This window comes from Galleria mellonella, unplaced genomic scaffold (genome assembly GCF_026898425.1).
Source record: "Galleria mellonella isolate WM207_F2 unplaced genomic scaffold, CSIRO_AGI_GalMel_v1 utg36, whole genome shotgun sequence".
Taxonomy (NCBI): Eukaryota; Metazoa; Arthropoda; class Insecta; order Lepidoptera; family Pyralidae; genus Galleria; species Galleria mellonella.
In genome coordinates this window covers 7,575,816-7,600,708 of record NW_026442086.1, presented here as the reverse complement: position 1 = coordinate 7,600,708, position 24,893 = coordinate 7,575,816, and the positions used below count along the sequence as shown (strand labels likewise).

At 36.0% G+C, this 24,893-nt stretch overlaps 2 protein-coding genes across 11 annotated transcripts in view; one reads left to right on the top strand and one right to left on the bottom strand.

Annotated features, from left to right (window-relative positions):
- LOC113520719 (amyloid protein-binding protein 2) overlaps nt 1-4,106 on the top strand; it is an 84,445-nt gene extending 80,339 nt beyond the window's left edge. For all 3 annotated transcript variants that reach the window (XM_052897506.1, XM_052897507.1, XM_052897508.1), the window contains exon 13: nt 91-4,106. In XM_052897506.1, the coding sequence (XP_052753466.1) occupies nt 91-194 (104 nt within the window). In that variant the 3' untranslated portion in view covers nt 195-4,106. The remainder of the gene's footprint in view (nt 1-90) is intronic.
- A 2,143-nt stretch (nt 4,107-6,249) lies between these two features.
- Nucleotides 6,250-24,215, bottom strand: LOC113520671 (annexin B10). Of its 8 annotated transcripts, none has more exons than XM_052897511.1 (8): nt 23,979-24,215; nt 22,370-22,546; nt 19,075-19,279; nt 18,357-18,436; nt 12,962-13,087; nt 11,777-11,909; nt 10,849-11,030; nt 6,250-7,716 (listed from the first exon to the last, which is right to left on the bottom strand). In XM_052897511.1, exons 1-8 carry the CDS (start codon nt 23,988-23,990, stop codon nt 7,657-7,659), a joined length of 975 nt encoding a protein of 324 aa, XP_052753471.1. In that variant the 5' UTR covers nt 23,991-24,215; the 3' UTR covers nt 6,250-7,656. The 8 variants fall into 8 exon arrangements, with proteins under 8 accessions (XP_052753471.1, XP_031765988.2, XP_026761876.2 ...); XM_031910128.2 differs by having other exon boundaries at nt 6,250-7,713; XM_026906075.3 differs by lacking the exon at nt 10,849-11,030 and adding an exon at nt 10,649-10,830.
- Between the last annotated feature and the right edge of the window lie 678 nt (nt 24,216-24,893).

The following is a 24,893-nucleotide window of genomic DNA, read 5'->3' as shown; positions in this document are numbered from 1 at the left end:
CTTCTCATTAATATTTACTGTATTTGTTATTTCTCTTTTTACTTGGTGCAATAAAATGTAAAATAAATAAATAATTAAATAAATTTACAGCGTTACGGGAGGAGTCCAAAGCGGAACAGCAGCCGGCGCTGGGCTCGGAACAGGTGATGCCGCTGGCCGAGCTGCAGGCCGCGCTGTTCGCGCACAACGACTGAGCACCGCCTCGTGCGGTCGCCACGCATGGATCACATGTACTGTCTCTCAATGAGAACTGCGTATGAATTTAAAGAGTGTAATAAAGCAGAATATGCCAGTGCGAGAGAAGGAAAACTATAATATTACATTCAATGTCTTCTTATGAAAAAGTCCAGCAGTGGGCCGTAGTTAAAGATGTGTGGAACAGCTCAAGTGGATAAAATTTACAATGCAGCGCCATCTATTGATTTCTTGAGATGATACGGTTGTTGTTTTGCGTATTAGATCAATGTAGAGTGATTATTGGTTGTATTTTATTGTCAAATTGTGATTTTTTGCTTGCGGATGTCTCATTATGTGAAAAATAGATGCAAGTGTAAGTGGTAGGTGTCAATACTAACAGGCTTTATTGGAAATTACAATATTAAATTTGTCCTAATTTAAAACGTTATATTTTAATTGACACAAAGAAATAAAAAAATTCAATATTTGGCTTTAGTGTGCAACGACGGCTAGAGACTTTTAACACGAGAGGGCGCTGTTCTCGTTCACTTTGGCTTGTGGCTTGTGGCTATTGTACTTGGGAAGTTATACACCAAAAATTTGCTGAGGGCGTTAGTTCAAAAAGGCCTACATAGTACGCCTCAAGCCACCCAGCCCGATACACAAATGTACATACTATGCGATTATTATATATATGTATGTTTACCGTAAGTACCAATAGTGAAAATAGAAGCTGATTAAAGCGCACAATGGATAAGTAAGGAGACTTGGTTATGTTTTTTTGATGGGTGAAAATGGTATGGTAACCCCGCCTGCGCTAACGGGATACGCTGGCGGAGCACCAGTGAAGGGTGATAGATGAGAATGAAAACAGGCCAGTTAGCCCATCATGATGAATTCACAAACAATGATAGTTTTCAGGGAGAACCGCGTGGAGGTCAACCTGGCTGAGTATATTGCTAGCAATGAGATTCTTAATCTCCGTTGCTAACAATCCCTTTCCCCCCTAGTAGACTTGGTTAGCCGTTTTATATTTACGTTAAACTTGATTATTTTTTTTTTTAACTGTAATATAGACCTGAGTAATGACTCGGTGCATTATTGTGCACATTTAATAGTAGATTTTTAGTACTAGTAACGATTCCTAAATACATGCGATTTTTTTTTTTTTATAATTTTTAACACTATTTATCCTTGAGGGTAGACACAGTAGCTTTACTTCCTTTGTTTACTTCTAAATTCAAATTGACGCGGTCTTTGGATTATAAGTTGGGCCGAGAGTAATTTCTTCCTGATTCTGCCATTTGTATATAGCTTAAAACATTTCAATTTGCCAAAAAATAAACGCTTTGAATAGATAATTGTATTCGAGTATAATTTTTATTAGAAGATTTAGTTTTGTTACTATGATTTAGTCAATGTAAGCCGTCATGTAGTCAAACTGGCTTTTTGTAATGTTTGGTAAACAATCTTGACATATTAAAAACAAATTTATCAATTAGTCGAGTGAAATAATTATCAAGTCAAATTAGACATTTATTTACATAAATATAAGTATTTAGTTAAATGTTTTTAAATATAGACCAGAGTACCAGAGGGAGACTTTGTACAAAAGTCGATTGCTTGGGTACCTCTGTCCTATTCGTGTTTCTACCGTGAAGCAGTTGTGTTTGCATGGCTGTGTTTCGGTTTGAAGGATGGGATATGGCGTGAATTTACAGGGTACAGAGGAATAACATCTGAGTCCTTAGGAATGGCAACGCATGGGGGGTATCATGGGCGAAACAGTATGTGTGTGTACTGTTATATCCATGGTACTGCTCATGTCTATAGGCGACGGTTACCACTTTCCATCAGGTGGGCCCTCAGCTTGTTTGCCATTCTAAGTTGTATAAAAAAAAATAGAAAATAATGTAAAGCATTATGTTTTGCTGTTATTGAGTATGCAAGTATTAAAAAAACTCTTCAGCACAATTATTAAATACTATATTAATTATTAATTTCTGTCTATCCTATTTAAGCGCTTCACTCTTGTCGGTCGAGCTCTTGCCACTCACTACGATTTTCAGCGAGTCTCTTCACCTCTTGATACGACACGACACCAACTCCTTCCTTGATCTGCGTGATGTAACTATGCTTCGGTCTCCCTCTTCCCCTCCTTTCTGAATTAAATTATTAATTTAAGAAACTTTAATATTTAATTGTTAAAATTAAGCATTACAACAATCAATGAAAAGTAAAAATTTAAGTAACAAATATACTAGAATAAAAAAAAAATTAAATTCATTTTATGTCAAGTAATAGAAAATTATAATAATAAGACACAGACACAAGTAAATTTTGACTAGTAAATCATTTAACACAAAAACTAATTTATTCCGACGATTTGTTAATTTAATTAATAATCAAGATTGTTTACTAAAAGGATGAATAATGAGTAACTGCAGTGAATTAGTGATATACTCATGACTGATTTCGCGATTTTCTGCGACAGACAAACGGATACTTGACCATGTGGGGGTCGTTCTACATGTTGTGTATATTCTAGTTCATGTGTCTAATGTTAGTTGTATTTGTAAATAAGCTGTCTCTGAGCGCCCACGGTGTGCAATGTCTGTTAAAATTATGTTCCTTTTGTACGTATATTCTGTATAAATATAAAATTTACCTACATACGATTTTTTTTTTGTTTAGGGCCTTTTCAGAGTTGCACGTATTTGTATACGTGGATCAACCCTACAACCTACGTGTCTTGTGGCTTCACCTTTATGTGTTAGTATTAAAACGTAAAATACGTATCAACCTAAAGGAAGATTTATCTGTATATTCAATTTCATTCAAATCCGTTCAGCTAATTCAGTGTCATTAAATGGCAAACTTGAACATTTTGTACTATAATTAATTTTACCCCTTGGGGATAATCCCTCGTGCAAGGTCGCATAAATATGGCTCTAAAAGGTAGAAAAATAGTTGTAAATTAATTTCGCATGCAGTGTTATCCCGCAAACGGGCTTATATATACAACACGAGCAGGTTGATCCGGCGTGCAGGACCAAATACGTGCGACTCTGAAAGCACCCTTAGCGTAAATTATTAGCTGTAATTTATACTATTGTGTTGTGTGCAATGAATAGTTCGAAATGTAAATATAAATAATGGAATTTATTTCGCCGATGTTGCCAACCGTATATTACGTCATGGCCAATGTTGTAATGAAATATATAAATTTTGAACGCATAGTGATGACTAGGCAATGCGTTTACAATCAGAAATGGGTGGAACCTTCTCGTTCTATGTCATTAGAGTGTACTTACGAGCGATATAGTGTCAAGAAAGCCTGCAATCGTATGTTTTATTTTAGACTAATTTTTACAATGTAGATTTAGTAATTTATAACTCTCTCGTGATCTCTGTTTTTTTTTTTTTTTTTAATATCAAAAGCGGCTTGTTAAATACAAATAGGCAAAGATACTGTCCCGTTTGTTATGTAAAAAGGAAATAGATGACATTTGAAAATGTCATAATAATTTTGTAATAAAAAATGTCAAATATTTTATATACATTACAAAGTTCAGTGTGACAAGGTTCCGACCCACTTCTGACAGCGACCGCTACTTTCAGAATTGTCGACTATGAGTCGTGGATTCTTTGTTTTGAAATGCTTTGTTAGCTAATTATTGATGATAGTCGTTTTGTAAAAAGTAACATATCTGTATGTACGTTTTATTGAATAATTCGAGGACATAGTTAATTATTATAATGAAAATGTAAATTATTAACGGTCGAGTGGTCGGTCGGTCACTCGCCATTATTTTCGTACACCTCACAGCTTGACTATGTGTATACAAGTATTTTTATGGGAGAACATTATATAACATGATGATTTGGCTGTTAAATGCGTAACGCGTATGAGTAAATAAGATTATAAATTATTATTTGTATTTTTCTTTATAAAGGAACCATCTAACCTAGTCTAGATTATTGTTACACATTTAAAATAAACATATTTTTCTCTTTAAAATACGACTGCCCAACCAAAAGTGAATTGTTAAAAAAGAAATAGCCATTTTATAGGTTTTATTATATTTTATACATTAAAAGTTATAGGTTTCAAAGATTTTTCCCCATACGAACCCTCAAGTTAGGAATCAGCACCCTATCTCACGGGCTTTCCAAGTGACTATAGCTTGGGGTTTTTCAAAAAAGGGGGTAAGGTGTCTTCAGAGTCGGGAACGGATAGATAATGTCCCTGCTTTTGCAGACGTTCACCGGCTACGGTAATCGCTTACTATCAGGCGGGCCGTATGCTTGTTTAACACCTCAGTTGTATAAAAAAAGCCAGTGGGACCGGTGAAGTTCCATTTCTCCAATCTTTTAATCTAATATTTCAATTTGATAATTTTGCAAAATTAGTAATTTAGACCATCATGAACTAAGATTGTAATATTTTTTGCTTAAATCTGTGATCTTTGATCCTTAAAATAAATATTTCGCTGTGATATCAAATAGAAATTTTAATATCAGAAGTAGGTCTAGAGAAATGATGCCTCGGAATCGACCCCATTGTCACTCGGGATGATTTAAATATTCTGACGATTCCCGATTTACATATGTTTTGCACATTTTTTCTACAACACAGGGGGAAACGAGCACGCAGCTCACCTGATGGTAAGTGACTACCACCGTCCATAATTGTCCACAACACCAACGGCATTGCAGGTGTGCTGCTGGCTTTTAAAAAGGAATATGCTCTTCTTGAGGATTTTGTAATGGATGTCAATGGAATAGCAGCCCCACCCGCGCTATGGGTATACACCGGCGGGGCCACACCAGTGAAGGATGATAGGTGAGGATGAAGTAGGTCAGTTAGCCCATCGTGACGAATTCAACAAGAATTGTTTACGATGGTTTCCAGGGGAAACCACGTGGACGTCGACCTAATAAGGTATATTGCTAGCAATGGGGCTGTCAAACTCCATAGCTAACAATCCCTTTCGGGGGGGGCCCCTTTTTGAAGGTTATGATGTCGTATCGGTTCGAAAATACTACTGGAAGTACATACATACAAACGTGTTCAGGCATTTAGAAGTTATAATAGACAAACTTTTGTTTCTGTACTCAGTACACGTATCTTGAAAACATTACATTTAATTCATTAAAAAATAATCGATTTTTGTAATGAATTTAGTAACGTAGGTAGGTATCTCTTGATTCAATAAAAAAAAAACCAATTATCTTATTTCAATAAATATATTAATAATTAACAATATTTTCTTTTGCTTAATATATTATTACTAAGGAATGATTTAATCGCTGTAATAAATATAAGCTTTTAACATCCAATATATTCCAATTATGCCAAAAATAAATGTTTACTTCAAATTAATATCAAGGCACAAACACTAAGGCCTTGTTATATTCAATATAATACCTGAAGCTGCTCCTTACAGAGTACTACCTTACAGAGATTCATAGAGACGAAAATTACAAATATGTAACAGCTGTCTACTAGCTGGGAATCTATTAAAAATAATAAATACTATATCTAGTATATTTCAAATAATATAGTCGATTCTCAGGCGCCATTATTCTAATTATATTTCTAAATTTAAAATTTCAATTTAATATTACAGCGAAATATTTATTTAAAGGACCGAATATGAACTAATTTATTCCCTGATACCATCAGGAGAATCCCAACTAAACCGTCTTTAAAAAAAACAGTTTATGCTCACTTTTATGCTTTATTTGAGCAGTAAGTATATAACACTATATTATATATATAGTGTTATATACTTATAACATATATATATATAAATTATTACTAGTATCGCATTCGTGTATTCTGACACTTCTCTAAGGTCGACTGGGAGCGAAAGCTTTTAGCATAAATTACATATTACGTTAGATTTAAATAAAAATTATTATAACATTATAATTTAATTATTATAAATTTATGTTAGTCCATAAAACAGTAATTTCGCAAAATTATCAAATTAAAATTTTAGATTAAGAGAGAAAAGAGAAACAGCACCTTAGAATCGATCCCAATAATTTATTAAAATACAGCGCAACAGTAAAGTATTTTGCTTCGCTTTAATGAAGCCTAAAATTCAATTATAGATTTTATAAAAAAAATCAACAATCAGCCTGAATTTGAATGTTTGGACAGGTGTCTCGTTGTTTGGTTACATTTTATCTTTTACTGGGTTACATTCAATATCGACGGTTAACCACCAATACCGCCTAACTGACATTAATAGTCGCAGAAATTACATCAGAATTACTATATTTTTTTGTTTTCTACAAGTATTTTATTTATGTATTAACATATATAACATTGTTTAAGGCGCACAAAAAGAAAGATAATATTAAAGATTTATTGGACATAAAAAAATACAATTATGCACTAAAGTAATTTAAAAGTTTAATATAAAAGTATAAATTGTAATATTATGCCTTATAAATGCCTACACAGAGTACTGAGCCTTATCGCTGAAAACAATCTCTTAACCCTTTCAGACCCAAGATTTTTTTTCTTTCAGATTAAATATATTTTCATGTTTTGGAACCAAGCCATCTTGCCGGCACGCACGAGACTACTGCACCACGTAACCGCTAAAATGATTTCTTATTGGCTGGTTTAGAATCTCACTACCATGTTATTTCAGCTTCGTGCGTAAAAATGAATTGCGCTCGAGATTAGAATTTTTTAAAGTTACAACTCACACCCGTATCGTTCAAGTCTGAAAGGGTTATAGACACCTAAATTCGCGGTTAACCGTCGATATGTTTCGTCTTAAGATTCGACTCGTATTACATATTTATAATCGAATCGAAATCGAATAACAGTGTACAATTTTTATTAGTGAGTTTGTGCAATAACACCATTACACAATGGATACAACGCAAAACTTAAACTGTATATCTAAACTTACATGAATACACACAACGACACCTGAGTCAATACGCACGACAATGAACATTACCAGCAAGAGATTATAATGAAATGAAGATTGCAGCGTGATCACAGAATTGAAGCCAATATAAACTTAGGATGACAGTTCAGATGTCCTCCGTCTCGCTCACACTTCAATAGATTAGCCAAAAGAAAGAGATGGTAAAAATAGCTACTTGGCGGTGATGACAAGATATGTTGTATCCCATATACAATCTTTCAATAATTGGCATTAATTCTGTCTTCATATTGCGTTCTCCTTACCGACGTTTAACCACCAAAACCTCCTAACTGACATTTATAATTTTGTACTTTTTTTTTATAACTTACATATCTCCTTTTTTTATAGTACATAAAAAATAATTTTCACTATATTGAGAATTTACCTTAAAAAAAACTACTTTTTGGAGTAAATTCGGAATTAAGACGGTTTCTGTGTCCTTATTCGTGTAAAGAGATACTGGCAGTTAAGCATCGATATGATTTTAATCTAGAACACGTAGAACTCTTCTGTTATCCACTTAGGCCGGTCCCAGGATAGCCACCAGGGCGCGTTTGTAGTCCCCGGAAGTCTCTCCCTGCTGCCATGTCGCCAAAAACCAACGGCATTAATTCCATGTGCCGATAGATGGCGTCGCGAGGCGGTGCGCATGCGATGGGAAGAAACGCGACATGATTAGTAATTTGTGAGACAGATTGAAAATGTGTGTTAATTGACCGTGTCAAAGAACAAAGTAACAATAACTATCGAGAAATAATATCGAAGTATTGTAATTCTAAATCCTGTGACACACATGCTTATTGCTTACTAAAAAAATGCTAAATGGTGAAACGAGATACTGGCATGTGTCGAAACTTGACTTAGTAAAATGTTTCATTTTCCTTTTGCAAGGAAATGAGGAGTCTCGCAAGATTTCTTTAGGAATTTGCATTACAGACAGACACTATGCATTTTGATAAAGAATGCGGGCATTTTTTTTTTATACAACTTAAAATGGCAAACAAGCTGACGGCCCGCCTGATGGAAAGTGGTAACCGTCGCTTATAGACATGAGCAGTGCCATGGACATAACAGAGTATACTGTTCCGCCCATGATACCTCGCCAATATACACGTACTATATGGAACAGAGAAGGATATAGGCTAATTTTTATCCGGGTCACTAAACGCTAGTCCAATATAAAGGGGGGACAAGGAATGTTAGTAATGGGGACTAATGACCCCATTGCTAGCAAGCCCTGTCAGGTCGACCTCCACGCGGTCCCCCCTGGAAACCATTATGACTAATACTTGTTGCATTCGTCACGATGGACTAACAGACCTGTCTTTTCATCCTCACCTATCATCTCTCACTGGTGCCCCGTCAGCGTACACCGATAGCGCAGGCGGGGTTACCATACCATTATCGTCCATAAAAAAAAGTCCAACATAAAATGGCATATATTTTAGTGACTAACTTTGTTCCAATATGAAATAAAGGTATGAGAATCAAATCTGTTACTCTTACCTCCTTCTCCCATTCACCGGGTGTAGCGGTACCGGAATAATTAAAACACATTACAAATATAAAAGTAACGAAGAAAGTATACTTGTAGAAAAATAAGAAAACATAATATGTATGTGACAAGAACGGCCGTTGCCAAAAACATGTCTCCGGTTAAAACTGAACTGAACCGTAAACGAATCCAAAAGGCATCCATTTCATTTTCAACAGACATCAAAGAAAGAGACTCAATATGTTTGTATTTTTTTTTATGTTTATTATTTAAAGATAAAGACATATTTATTTAACAAAGTATGTTTGTATTGTATTGAGCCTGTCCTGTAGGAAACAGGACTGGCAAACAAGCTGACCGCCCACCTGATGGAAAGTGGTAACCGTCGTCTATAGACATGAGCAGTACCGTGGACATAACAGAGTATACTGTTTCGCTATTACCTCAGAACTCTATCATTTATAACAACGAATATGGAAAACTCATTTTTTTTTTATCTAAAAGGATATATGTACTTATAAATTGGTTTCATAGAAATTTTATAAAAATCACTTCAGTAGTTTAATTTTTAAAATAACTGGTTTTGTCAAAATTGAAGACGATTTTACTGAGTTCTGTAGACAAAAATAATTTGTCACTAACGAACATCGCGGCGTCCCGGTTTCGATTCTCGGTCCAATTAAATTAGTAAATAATTTTCATAAATTGGCGTGGGTTTTTTTTTGATGGGTAAAAATGGTATGGTTACCCCGCCTGCGCTAACGGGATACGCTGGCGAAGCACCAGTGAAGGGTGATAGATGAGAATGAAAACAGGCCAGTTAGCCCATCACGATGAATTCATCAGGAATTAACCATGATAGTTTCCAGGGAGAACCGCGAGAAGGTCGACCTGGTTTGGTATATTGCTAGCAATAGGATTCTCAGTCTCCATTACCCTTCCCTTTTCCCCCACAATTGGCGTGGATTTGAGTGTTCGGAGATATGCCTTCAGATTTACGTTGTCTGGTATCTCATAATAACAGGGTGCCGAGGACGAACGAAGTCGCGGGTAAAAGCCAGTAGATATATGAAAAGGCTTCAAATACTTTCAAATAATAATTATAAATAAGTTTACATGAATAAAAATCTCTAATTATATTTCTAATAGTACTTGAGACGCATTTTTGGAAACCGCCATTAAAGCAGAAGAAACGAATATAGCTGTATGTATGTTGCCATGCACGGCACTGTATAATTTCGAAGCATTACTTTCATGCATGTAATGTGCTCTAATCATATAGGTATTGTGCTAAGAGACATTCGATTTACAAGCAGTATTCGAATATAATTTTTTTTTTAATGTAATATCGGTTTAAAATATGATTACAAATGTAAATAAGTTTGACGCTTATACACAGAACTATCTACCTATTATAATTTTTTTTTTATTTTTAAATGTGAAAGTTGGTAATGAATGTTTGTACTCAATCACGGAGATGAGTCTGGAGAGTGTAACTTGACAGTTATAGGTCACGTGACTGCGAATTGGCTTATTTTTTTCTCTATGCTTTTCATAGATTGAAGGTAAATAGATAGATACTCTTTATTGTTTCCTCCAAAAGATTACAATACAATTACCAGAAGGAGATTTTGTACAAAAGTCGATTGCTTGGGTACCTCTGTCCCATTCGTGTTTCAACCTTGAAGCAGCTGTGTTTGCATGGCTGTTTCCATTTGAAGGGTGTGATATGGCGTGAATTTACTGGGTACAGAGGAATAACACCTGAGTCCTCAGGAATGGCAACGCATGGGGGGTATCATGGGCGAAACAGTATACTCTGTTGTCTATAGTACTGCTCATGTCTATAGGCGACGATTACCACTTTCTATCAGGTGGACCATCAGCTTGTTTGCCATTCTAAGTTGCATAAAAAAAAAGATTTATAATAGTTGCTGTGATCCTGCGCTCTTAATACATCTCATTGACACTGGCTATATACTCGAATACTGCTTTAAACCACCTCGACCCGACATACCTCGATGTCGCTGTTGAGCGTTTTGTCATAGATCCTCTCGTACTCCTCCTTGATCCCGCCGAGGTCTATCTCGGCGCGGGCCACGATGATCCTCACTAGAGTCTTATCCTCGGTGCCGAGGCCCTCGATCGCCTTCCTGAGCCGCTGTGCGAACCACGCGGGCGCGTTCTCGACGCATTCGACTGCAAAAATGTACATACCCTTATTTCGCTTTCCAACGTTTTATCGTACAGCCGCTCGTACTCCGCCTTGATGAGGCCGAGGTCTAGCTCGGAGCGGCTGACCACGATGCGTATGAGGGTCCGGTCGTCGGTGCCAAGCCCCTGCATGGCGGCTCGCAGCCGGCCCGCGAACCAAGCGGCCGCGCTCTCCACGCATTCAACTGGAAATTTTATATTTCCCGGCCATTTCGTGAAGTCTGTACTGTCGTATATGTACTACAAATTTTTTTTTTTACTATTTTTTTATTTTTACTTGGTCTCCCAGTTACTGTTACACTAATACCATTTAATCTTAAGATTCATCATCATCAGCCTTTAACCGTCCACTGCTGAACATAAGCATCCCCCTAGGGGGTTTTGCCAGTAGTTGCCACGCTTGGCAGACAAATTGGCAACTGCAGTTAGGCTGTAAAGATATTTTAAAAGGATACTGCTGCCCATCCCTCGTCGTCCCTTATTCGTCTTTTACGACACCCACGGGAAAGGAAGGAAGTAGCGTTTATTTATAGGTAAAAATATTATTTTACCTATATATAAAAGCTTATATATATTATATTACTTTTTTTATCTTTTTTTTTTAATACAGGGAGCAAACGAGCTTCTCTCCTGATGGTAAGTAAACTACCGCTGCCCATGATCAGTCGCAACACCAGAACTATTGCAGGTATGCTGCCGGCTTTTTATAAAAGAATATGCTCTTTTCTTGAAGGTTACGATGTCGTATCGGTTCAGAAATACTGCTACTGGAAGTTGATTCCAAAGAGTGGTTGTGCGTGGAAGAAAATGCTTTAAGAAAACGCACGATGGAATACCGTCACTCATTCAGATGTCTAGATATCTAGATATGGGATTAGATTAGACACTCAAGGCTCCGAAAATAAAAAAAAATAATAATAAATTAACCGACCAATCGCGGACATAGCCTCCTTGAGTTCCCCGTCCAGTTCAGACTTGATGGCCTGCTCGATGGTGCGCCCCGAGATGTTCTTGTACTCCTCGAAGATCTGACGCAGCTGCGCGAAGCTCTCGTGGGCCAGGATCTGCAAATGGTCTACAGTTAATCCTTGGAGGGTAAGAGTGTTAGTAATAGTGTTTAACAGCCGCATTTCTAGCAATCAGGCCTACCTATCAGACCGACCTCAAAGCGGTTCCTTCTTACGTTGTATTTTTTCCTTCCTTTCTTGATGGATTCCTGATGAACTGACTTCACTTTATTCTCACCTATCACCTCTCACTGGTGCCCCGCTAGTATATACCGTTAGTGCAGGCGGGGTTACCATTCCATGAAAATCCATTAGTCTTCAGTTGCTATAGGGGTTTTTTTGTTTTTATTATAGCACGATACGTAATCTACTACTACATCATTCTGAACGAACACAGAGAAAATGTTTTACCGCTTGTACAACGGATTGTGCTCAGAGGAATTGTTCAATATGATGCCCACGGCCACTTTCTACCATCGTACGGCTCGCAATCGACAGGGAGTTCACCCTCATACCCTAGGGCAGTGATTCTCAACCACTGTGCCGCGGCACTTTTGTGAGCCGCCAAATTTTTCAAAAATTTAAAAATTTTGCCATAAACTATTTACGCAGTGTGTTGTAGTAAGTAAATAATTTTTATCTTTCTCTTCGTGTGCCGCCAAATTTTGAAATCGTTAAATATGTGCCGCAACAAAAAAAAGGTTGAGACTGCCCTAGGGTCTAGATAGTCGCTTACAACGCGGTTTTTGAGATGTTTTCTCCCACGAAAATTAAGGTTATGGAATAAGCTCCTTGCCAAGATTTTCCCAAGGGATTACAGCATGGGGCCTTTCAAAAGGGGGGTAAAGAGGTTTCTTCAGGGTCGGCAAAGCGCACGTAATACCCCTGGTATTGCCGGTGTTCATAGGCTACGGTAACCGCTTACCATCAAGTGGGCCGTATGCTTGTTTGCCACCTCAGTGGTATAAAAAAAAAAAGAATGTAGACCATGAATACGATTGACGGTAAAAAAGATTATTTATTCTCAACGGTTAACCGCACTATGCCCGTTCACTAAGTTAAGATTACGTCAAATTATAAAACCATTTGCCGCTTGCATTTCATCGTACCTTGTTGAAGACCTCCTCATCAGTGCCCCACTTGGCTTCACCGGCGTCGTACAGTGCCTGAGCTGCCTCCTGCGCCCGGCCCGCGTCCACGCCGGCCTCCTCGTCGCGCGCCCCCTGGTGGGCAGACTACATCAACGACGTGGTAATGGTCTTTAGGCGCCTTGGGCCGACCGACGGTTCCAGTGTAATTGTGTTTGAATGTGAGAAAACTTTAATCATTGACAGAATTATTGTTATTTTATTTTTTATTTTATTTATTTAAGGAACACCAACAGCATATTGCATTATAACATATAGCTATAACAAACATTAAATATAATACAATATATTTATTTACCAGTTGTGTTGACGTATACAATTATTTTCGGTCGCTCTCTTTCTCTCTCTGTCACACACGCCGATCGATTTAATAGGTGAGGCTTCGATCAATAACAGATACCAAATGTATTTATTTATTTAGGTACTCAACAACTTATAACAGTAGAATTATGAATTATTGAAGTTTTATATCCATTTCTCTTTAATTTTCACTAACGATTATTACCAACTACCTGTTTAAATTATGGCCACAATGTTTCCACAAACTAGGCGTGGTATTCATTACGCTCGCCAACGAAGGTGGAGTCGTCACGACACGATCGGTGTCGCGTTCCGTTATAAGTAAATTAAATGTAATAATCCCGATGAATAATGATGATAATGTAACGTATGTAATTTAAAATAATAAAAATGTAAAGATATTACCGCTACTGATTTATTTGAATTGTAATAGAAAAAGGATTGGTTTGAAATCTTAATTTGGATAATTTTCTTCTAACGAAAGAAGATAGGAAGAAAGAAATATTTTTCTTCAACTTAGATTCAAGCATTATTGAATAACTAGCGGCCCGTCCCGGCGTCGCACGGGTGGACATTTTTAACATTTCCCTTCACTGCTCTACTCCTATTGATCGTAGCGTGATGAAAAGTATACTATAACCTGCCCAGGAGTATGAAGAATAATTGTACCAAGTTTCGTTAAAATCCGTCGAGTAGGTTTTGTTTCTATAACGAACATACAGACAGACAGACAAAAAAATTACTGATTGCATTTTTGGCATCAGTATCGATCACTAATCACCCGCTGATAGTTATTTTGGAAAAATATTTCATGTACAGAATCGACCTCTCTACAGATTTATTATAAGTATAGATAGATTATATTATATATACTAGGCCTCTTACTTATAACAATCTCCAACGTTCCAAAAACCTATTGAATTTATAAGCTACATATTGGAGTGTTTTGTCTCTTACTTCTGCACTAAATTCTCAAGTTTAAAGACAATGAAAAACAATCTAAAAGAATAGGTTTTTAGAAAGTTTTAGTCGTTATGAATATGGGGGTAGGACTGTGTATGTTTGTATGTATGTACACTGGAACGCCGCTCGCCCAAGGACGTGTATTAGCGAAAGCGATAGAAAAGTTTGTGCTCCCACCCCCAACCAATTGTCTAAGACCATGTATTTCTACATACATTCTTCATACATACTATATAGTACATTAAAATAAATACACATAATGTTAACAGAGATTTAAAAGAGTAACTGTTGAGTTTCTTGCGGGCTCTTCTCAGGAGATAACAACATTTCGAACCCAGGAGTAGATTCATAAAAAACGACGATGTAAAAGAACTTTTTAGTAAGTAAACAAGTCTATTTGAATTTAACGATTCAAAGGAAAGGGGCCTATGTTAACAGCTGATATGTTGATGAGGGGGGAAAGGGATTGTTAGTAATAGAACTGATCCATTGCTAACAATATACCCTATTAGGTCGACGGTTCCCCCTGGAAACCATCGTGGTTAATTGTAGTAATTCACCACGATGGGCTGACTGACCTGCCCTTTCGTTCTCACCTATCAACTCTCACTGGTACTCCGCCAGCGTAAACTGGTAGCGCGGGTTACGCTATCGGAAATCCGGGTAGCTATCGGATTACGCTTGATTTTATACCATTCCATTATCACCCATTAAAAAAAAGATATGTTCATGATGATTACTAATATGAATTAGTTGTCTTTTGCCACAAGATATGTCCACTGCTGAACATAGGCCTCCCTCTTGGAGAGCTGTGCCAGTTGGCACACCTGGCAGGCGGGAAGACAACCGCAGTTAGGCAGGGGGAAAAGGGATTGTTAATAATGGAGACTGAGAATCCCATTGCTAGCAATATACCCAACTAGGTCGACCTTTTCGCAGTTCCCTCTGGAAACTATCATGGTTAATTCCTGATGAATTCATCATGATGGGCTAACTGGCCTGTGTTAATTTTCATCTATCACCCTTCACTGGTGCTCCGCCAGCGTATACCGTTAGTGCAAGCGGGTTACCATACCATTTTCACCCATCAAAAAAACAGCAGTTAGGCTTATTGATGTTTTAGGAGGGACGCTGCTGTCCATCCTACTACTAATAAGTTCCCTTAGTCGCCTCTTACGACACCCACGGGAAAGGAAGTAGCCCATTCTACGCCGGGACCACATGGTATAAAAGTTACACGTTAGTTCCTAAACACACGGAAAACAAAACATATCAAAAATTAAAATTGACAGCAATATATCGTGCAATTTTCGTCCATTTCAAACGTTTGCTGTTACAAGGAATCTCCCCTAAGAAAACATACACGTTGGGACAACCATATCTTTTTATGACCAACCGTGTTGGCGCCAAACGCAATTAGACAAAGTAACATAATCAAACCTTTACCGGGTTAATGTGCAGACGAAAATCAATAGCAAAGCCACTAGTTAATTAACCACATGCATGCACGTACAGTCAAGTGCAATAAATACTAATATAATGAATATAAATTTTAGATATTGAATGACTATATTAGATACAGAATCCCTTTACTCGGTAGTCGTACAAACGGGAACCCGGGATCCAACATAAGCGCCTCGAGGTACGTCGTGTGGTTTTTAGTGGGTACGAATCCCACACACCCCAGCTGCCCTCCCTTCGGCAGATGGGACGGTCTTTCCGAAGATTTTCCACACGGAAAAAAAAAAAAAAAAAAAGATACAGAATCCCTTAAACCTATTAACCTATTTTAGCTATTTGAAAAAATATAATATGTGTTTTTAGGTGTTAGTTTTATAAGACAACAGTGGCAGCAGTGACATGCAGAAACAATTATAATTTCTTAATTTTTATAATACAAGCTTTTACACGTGACATTGTCCGCGTGACCGGTTATATGTTTACTGACCGGTATAAAAAGTAGCCTATATCCTTCTCCATCCCGTATACACTAGTCACAAAAATTAAGAGATATAAAAAAAATCCAAATTTTTGGGTGATTTTCAACGAGCTGTAACTCCGAGAAAAATGACGGTACAGCAAAAAGAAAAAAGAAAATTGTAGCTCCAAGTGTCTAGTTTTCAGACATGACCATGAATATTTTTTTATCATGTTTGGGTTTGGAGTAATCCTAAGAAAACTACCAAAAAAAAAACTGTGCAATTTTTTTCTTAATTAAAAAAAGATCTACGGGCTTAAAAATCGTTTTCGTCTTATAAATCCGAGTCAATAACGAAAAATAAAATAAGTCTGCAATGGGAAGGAGATTCGCTTGTCAAGCTAATATTATCAATAGTTTTATACGACTGCCCAAAAAGCGAATGAAACACGCCGCAAACAGGGTGTGTTTCTTTATTCCAGAAGTTATGACTTCTGAATGCCTCAACACATTTGGATATACAGCCCCGTCGTTAGAAATCTATCATATTGAGTGACGCTGGCTATATTGCTTTTTTTTTTAGAAAATGTTTCGTTTTCAACAAGGAGGTCGTATTTTTAATATGTAGTATAATATATTAATTTTTAACGAATTAATTAAAATAAATCAGAATAAATTAATACTTTAATAATTACATATTATTTGAACGAGACTGTACGTACGATTAGTAAATATGTTATAGCATTAAGATAAAAATAAACATGCTCTATATTACAAACCATTCCATTTGGTAACATACGAAATCAAGCTTTACAGCATTCACATATGGTTCAAATTGAGACAATACATTCTTAAAACAACCACTGTTCTAATTTTGAAATGAGGAAATAATGCACGCATTTTAACATTTCACTTTGAATTGGAGGATAAGAGACTGACTCTCTTACTCCAAAATAAAAGGTACAAAACGCTTCTCCTCAAAAGTGGCAACACATGATCAGTACTCTAGGCGACACAGTATATACTGTGATATCCATGCGTTGCCATACCCGAGGACTAAGGTGCTATATTTCTGTACCCTATAATTTACAGGTATTTTGGGCTACCACTTTTCATTTCATAAGCTCTCATTCATTTTACATTTTCAATAGTGTAAAATCGGGCCAGTAAATTATAGAATATGAATAAATTAAGCCCGTCGAAGGCCTTTTGTGTACAACAAAAGCTACCAAGAAACTCTTACCCTCATTTTAAAATATTAAAACCAAGCGGTCTTACAACAAAAATAATTTTAAATACTGCCTAACTAATTGATAGCGTTTAACTAACTGACAGCGTTTAACTAAAACTCTGTCTATGTAATTAAACATTAAAATAGATTTACTAAAATACTGTAACTAGTGATTAGGTCACAGATTATATTAAGGATAATTAATCGAAACTTCAGTATAAATTTAAAGTAACGAATCTGCATTAAAGACTAAATTTCAGCAGCTGTCAAACTTTTTTTTTTTACTTATCGACAGAAGGAAACACATACGGTTGGCAAAATACCCTAATATCGGGGTGAACGCCACAAAAGAAAAAAAAAAACATACGGTTATAAAGTAATCAGCCAGTAATATTTTAGGTGAAACAATACAGAGTATCTCGGGGGGAAAGGGATTGTTAGTAATGGAGACAGAATCCCATTGCTAGCAATATACCCAATCAGGTCGACCTCCTCGCGGTTCTCCCTGGAAACTATCATGGTTAATTCCTGATGAATTCATCATGATGGGCTAACTGGCCTGTTTTCATTCTCATCTATCACCCTTCACTGGTGCTCCGCCAGCGTATCCCGTTAGCGCAGGCGGGGTTACCATACCATTTTAACCCATCAAAAAAAAAAAAAAATACAGAGTATCTATCTATTATGAAGTTAGTGTAATAATATTTATTTGTAATTTTATGTGTCAAAACCCAATAAATTATTATCTATAATAATTATTATAAAATTTATTACTTTCAATTGTTTTTACTTTTTAAATGACACTTTCTTTTATTAAGCAATAATAGATGTTAGACAATTTTTTGTAGGCAGACATCTAACCATGTATTTGACGCTTGTTTTCTACGAGTTAAACTTTTTTGTGGTAAGACCGAAGGTTTAAAGGTTACACTAGAGAAACTTACGGTGACGATCAGTGTGAGCAGCCTCCGGAAGTCTCCTGAGGTCTCGGAGCACATGTGCTCAGCCAGGGGACGGTTGTACACTGGCGATGACACAAGCCACAATCATTACGTCATTTTTTTTTATGCAACATACATCATAGGTAACCATACTGACGACCCACCTAATGGTAAGTTGTCGGGGGGAATGGGATTGTTAGTAATGGAGACTGAGAATCCTATTGCTAGCAATATACCCAACCAGGTCGACCTCCTCGCGGTTCTCCTTGGAAACTACCATGGTTAATTTTTGATGAATTCATCATGATGGGCTAACTGGCCTGTTTTCATTCTCATCTATCACCCTTCACGGGTGCTCCGCCAGCGTATCCCGTTAGCGCAGGCGGGGTTACCATACCATTTTTACCCATAAAAAAAATGGCAAGTTGTCTATAGGGGGGAAAGCTAGCAGTATACGCTGGTGAACCACCAGAGAGATGACAGGTGAGGATGACAGCGGATCAATTAGCGCATCGTAACAAATTCCGCAAATATTAACCACGATGGTTCCAGAGGGAACCTCGTGGAGGTCGATCTGAGACTTTCTCAGATCGACTTATGGTCGATATTGAATACCTCTATTCCAATAGTGTTATTTTTAATGGGATACAAGTCTAATGGAAAGTGGTAAACATCGTAAAAAATTTGTACAAATAAATTATTTATCTATATATCCACTCACATCGTTCATATGCCTCCACAATGGCTGCTATCTCCTTCTTGGTCCTGGTGCATAGGATCTCGATGAGTGTGTGCTCATCGGTGCCCATGCCCTCCATGCAGTGGTGCAACTCCTTGCACAAGTACTCCTCCGGGGGCAGCATGAGAGCCACGATCACATCTTCGAAGTGACCGCCCAGTTCTGACTTTAGGTCTTCGATTATATCCTGGCAAATTAATTTAAGTTACTGCTTATATGTTATTAAGTGGTAACATCAGCTATTTTGGCATTAAGAAATGTATATTTATTTTTATTACTTTGTGAATCGTTAACTGACCATTGCTGAATTTAGGCCTCTCCCATAAAAGGAGGAGTTTTGCCAATCCAAGCCTGGAAACTGTCGCGGTTGTTTTTTTGGAGAATTCGTATAGACCTGATATCCACTGACCTGCGGGTCTACCATGAAATAAAATTTCGAAATTTCGGACTCAATTTCCTGTTTTTGTTTATACTAAAATCAGACCAATGGAGTTTAACATTTCGTTCGTCGTACATCCTATCATAAAAGTCCGAAGGAACAATATTTTAACATTTTTCATATTTCCAAACGGCATGTATTATGCAATTTTAACATCAAATTTGTGTTTCGTTTGGCTCCGAAATCTCGGAAAACATTTCATGGTAGGCCCTCTGTTTTCAGTATATACTAGCAGCGCAGGCGGGATTATCATTCCACTATCAGCCAATTAAAAAACGTATTCTGTTTACCCCTTCTGAAGCGATAGATATACAATTTTTGATATACAATTCTTAAAATATACTCACACAGTATATTTAAAAAATTGTTATAATAAGTAATATTATAAATTAGTTATTTCTGTCCAATCATTAAATAACACTATAATCACCGAGGCACCTGCAAGTATCGCTTCTTTGTCAGCTTTTTAGGCAAAAAAATATAATGAATCACGCGAGCTACGCGCGGCGTCCTTCATGGTAATTTGCTGTGGGACAAAACTATGTATATACATGGCATAGACATAATTTTTCGTTCTTTTTTTCATACTAAACATATTTAGTAAAAAAAAATCTTGGTACATTTTTTTATCAATGAGGTAAACATGAGATAAATTGCTATTCTCGTAAATATTGCGACTCTGTGACAAGCTGTTGAGAGAAAAGAAGTGTCATTGAATTTTATGAGATCTTATACTAGTTAATATCACATAAACATTCAATAATATACTTATATATATATATATATATATATATATATATATATATATATATATATATATATATATATATATATATATATATATATATATATATATATATATATACTACTACTACCGTAATTATGATTGACGTTAATTAAAAAGATTTTCGTTGATTCAACATAGTGAATGTAATATGATGATCGAAAAAGGCGGGAAACGTTAAACGGCGATATTTTTTTTTCTTTTCTTATGGCACGGCACAAAGTGCATCCGCCAAAAACAAAGTTTAGGAAACAGCATTTTAGGAAAGGAGTTTTGGACGAAGAAATTTAGGATAAGGATCAGAAAAGTTGAATGATGGATAATATAAGGAAAAGGACAGATATCTAAATAGATACAATATATTTAACCTTAAAAATATATAAACGGCGATATTCTGTAGAAATTAAAATACTTGACACTGGCAGAAATGATCCTAAAAATAAAGACGGGTTGCCATTGAAGAAAAAAATAGAATAAAAACATAGTGTACTAACAAATAAATCGTTAAAATAAAGTTATATGTATTAAATGAATATGTATTATTGGTTAATTCTATTTTATTATCTTATTTTTTTTTAAATAAGTATACATATTGGAAAAAGAGACTAGCTTCACTAAATGTGCCAAGTATGAAAAAATAGACAAATAATACATGAAATTCTACATAATATTTACCATATACCGTTCTATGTTTACGGTATTTAAAAACTCAAAAAACGATATTCGCTGTGAGATATATTTGCCATTCTGTACGATAGAATTTAACACCGTTCGTGACGACTAATTCCCTATTTTAACCAAATCTTAAGTTGTCATTTATAGTAAACATCTTATTAAACTAATTCAACTAATTTTTGTTTAATCAAATTTCGTAGGAACACTCGTTAAATGAAATTAATAACACATGAAGACAATTAATAAATTATATGATTTTTTACATGTACTATTATTTGGGACATCAGCAGACTATTTTATGGTGAAGTAAAATTTATTAATTTGTCTACATTGTCACTAAATTCAGTTGGAATCGACTATAGATTGTAAAACAATGCACGCACATTTCTTTTAGTCTAAATTCATCTTTATAGTACTGTAGATTGTGATGTAGATATGACACAATGCGTCCTTGAACAATTAATTGATACGTGGAATTGGGGCTTTGTCTTTTATAATTATGAATGTACTCATATAATTATTGCATTAAGATGTTATTACTCATAGCTTTGACTTCGTTTTCCTTTGCCCGTTTGAAAGAATAAAATAATTATAAATTTATTAAAAAATTAAAAAAGCTATGACATTTGAAATGCTCAATGTTATATACATTGAAATGCCTGAACATATCTTCATATATTGTAGATAAGAACCATCACGGTCTCGTCAGCTTTCAAACAAAAAAAAAACATCGTCATCGGTCTATTTTTTTTTTTTTGATAGATGAAAATGGAAGAACCCCGTCTGCGCTAACGGGCTACGCTGGCGGAGCATCAGTGAAGAGTGATAGATGAGAATGAAAACAGGCCAGTTAGCCCATCATAATGAATTCATCAGGAATTAACCATGATAGTTTCCAGGGAGAACCGCAAGGAGGTCGACCTGGTTGGGTATATTGCTAGCAATGGGATTCTCAGTCTCCATTACTAACAATCCCTTTCCCCCAAATTTTACTGATTGCATTTTTGGCATCATCATCGATCACTAATCACCCCCTGATAGTGATTTTAGAAATATATTTCATGTACAGAATCGACCTCTCTACAGATTTATTATAAGTATAGATGATTGACGAGTCTAGTTGACATCTCAGATGATGATAAACTAATGAGGTTTATGGAATTAACATATTATGTGATTGATGAAATTTAAAAAGTAGGGTAAATGTGTCTCTGATGAAATGACAAACCTAACATCCAGACATTTCTATGAGGCTGGCTTAGTCAGCCAGGTGTACTGAAGCCTCAACAAAAATTTAAATAAATTTTTGATTAATACCATGTTTGACATTTCAGAGAATTATTATAAATATCACATCTACAATAATAAATAATTCATACCCTGCCAAATTCATGGGTGAAGGCCTGAGATATAGCCTGGCGTTGTGCATTGGAGCGCGATGTGAGGATCTGGATGATGGTCTCCTCATCAGTGCCAAAGCCTTTCATGGCCTCTCGGAGGGCGACAGCATCTTCATGAGCATTGAAGTTCTGCACACCCACCACAGTTGGTGAACGCTACAAAACATATTAAAGCAATTTTATTATACTCCTAATCCTTACTAGTATTATAAATATTAAAGTTGATTTATCTGAAAGAAAGAAAGAAAAAAAATGCGTTATACTTGTTTGTTACCTTATATATTTTGTATAGATATACTATAAGCAATCGAGAAGGATACAGGCCACTTTAAGATGTATCCAACTCAGTAAATTTATTTTGCCGAATGAGATTAAAAACCTGGTTCTGCTAAGTCGCTAAAATCTAGTAAGTACTAGTAATCTAGTAATACTTACCAGAGGGAGACTTTGTACAAAAGTCGATTGCTTGGGTACCTCCGTCCCATTCGTGTTTCAACCGTGAAGTAGTTGTGTTTGCATGGCTATGTTTCGGTTTGAAGGGTGGGATAAAGCGTGAATTTACTGGGTACAGAGGAATAACACCCGAGTCCTCAGGAATGGCATCGCATGGGGGGTATCATGGGCAAAACAGTATACTTTGTTATGTCCATGGTACTGCTCATGTCTATAGGCGACGGTTACCACTTTCCATCAGGTGGGCCGTCAGCTTGTTTGCCATTCTAAGTTGTATAAAAAAACTACTTATGTTTTTAAAACTAACACAAATCAAGCACTAGTAAAAATAAATATTCAGGTAATTTAGTAACACAAGTAAAACACAACATATACTACAGTTCAGTAAGAATACTGTGATTAATTGTAGCTTTGTAACTTTTTATTTTCTTTCTTTTATTGATATGAAGTTTTTGATAGTTATTTTATCCATTTATAGTTTTATATAAACTTTTTTTTTAAATAAGCAACAGCTGTGTTTTTTCCATTCTTCTAAGCTAAAATTGCATTCAGAACTGGGTGGTATATTTATAAAAAAAAAGTTACTATTTATAAAATGCTTATTATTAAGTTTACTTCAATAAAAATTATGAATTATTATTTTTAATTACTACAGCAATATTATTTATTACTTTTTGTTTCATTATCCTTAATGATAAATAAGGATAAGAAAATAAATAGGCTACATTATTAATTTGCCTCTATACCCTTAAATATTACTGCCATGTCCCACTTTTCTACCCATGAGTTATTTAAGTACACAAGTACTCATAAAGAGTGAATTAGAAGTGCCCCGCATGACTTTTGTACACCTCCTTTCCTCTGGAGAAGTAGATATTTCACGTTAATATTGTTATAAAAAGAGATTATAATGTAAGGCGAGGCAAAATCTTAGTAAGACTCGTCCAATATTGTTACCTAAGGTAGGCGAAGTAGTTAATCAATTTGTTTACAAGACGTGTCAAGGCCTGTCCCTCCCATCCATGGCCTATATTATGCCCTGACGTCATCTCTACCAGCCCTTTTATATTCTACCAGCATATAAAGAATATTAAATATTATTGTATTGTAAAGTAGATTACTAATAAATACTTACAGCGTGAGACATTTCGTGATCGTTGACGTAGCTGGTAGAGAAAATCCGTAAAGTAGGCCAATTAGATCACTCTTATTTTATATTTATGTTTTAAATATATTCTAAAACGAGTATAAGAAGTTCTGGAGTCACAGATAACTGTTTTTATTATTATATTCAATTTTAAAATAATTACAAACTGAATTAGAGCACACAAGTATTTCAACCGAGACCGACTAACTTACTGAGAGAGAAAAAAGAATTCACATCAATATCTGACTGAAACCGATTGAATGACTTCTACTCACATTAAAATGAACTGACAGCAGCAAGTTGTCATCCATCGAATATCGTATCGTAATGTCATAGTCTTGCCCTTGCCCCAAAGATTTAACCTTACCCTTGCCCAGGGTTGCCAAGAAGGTCAATTTTCAAGATTTTGAATTTAAAAAGTCGGTCTTGTATGTATGTCTCGCCCGCGCTTTAAATTACGTCAACTAAATGTAACGTTTTTACGTTAGGTTTTTACTTATATACGTTGCAATTTTCGAAAAATGGCTCAATAATAAATAATCCCTCACAGGTGCCCACCTGTATGGGATAATTTATTATATGATAGGCAAAGATAAAAGCCTGTCAGTTAGTCCATCCTGACGAATCCAACAAAGAATTAATCGCGATGGTTCCCAGGAACTAAAAAGACGTAGAATTGGGCTTTTGGAAAAAACCTAACTGGGCTATTTGACCCCAATATTATCAATTGTGCTCAGAGGAATTGTTCAATATAATGCCCACAGCCACTTTCTACCACCGTACGGCTCGTCATCAACAGGGAGTTCATCCTCATGTTCTACAGCCTCAATGATCGCGTACTGCGCGGTTTCAGAGATGTTTCTTCCCACGAAAATTCATGTTATGGAACCGAGGTTTTTCCAA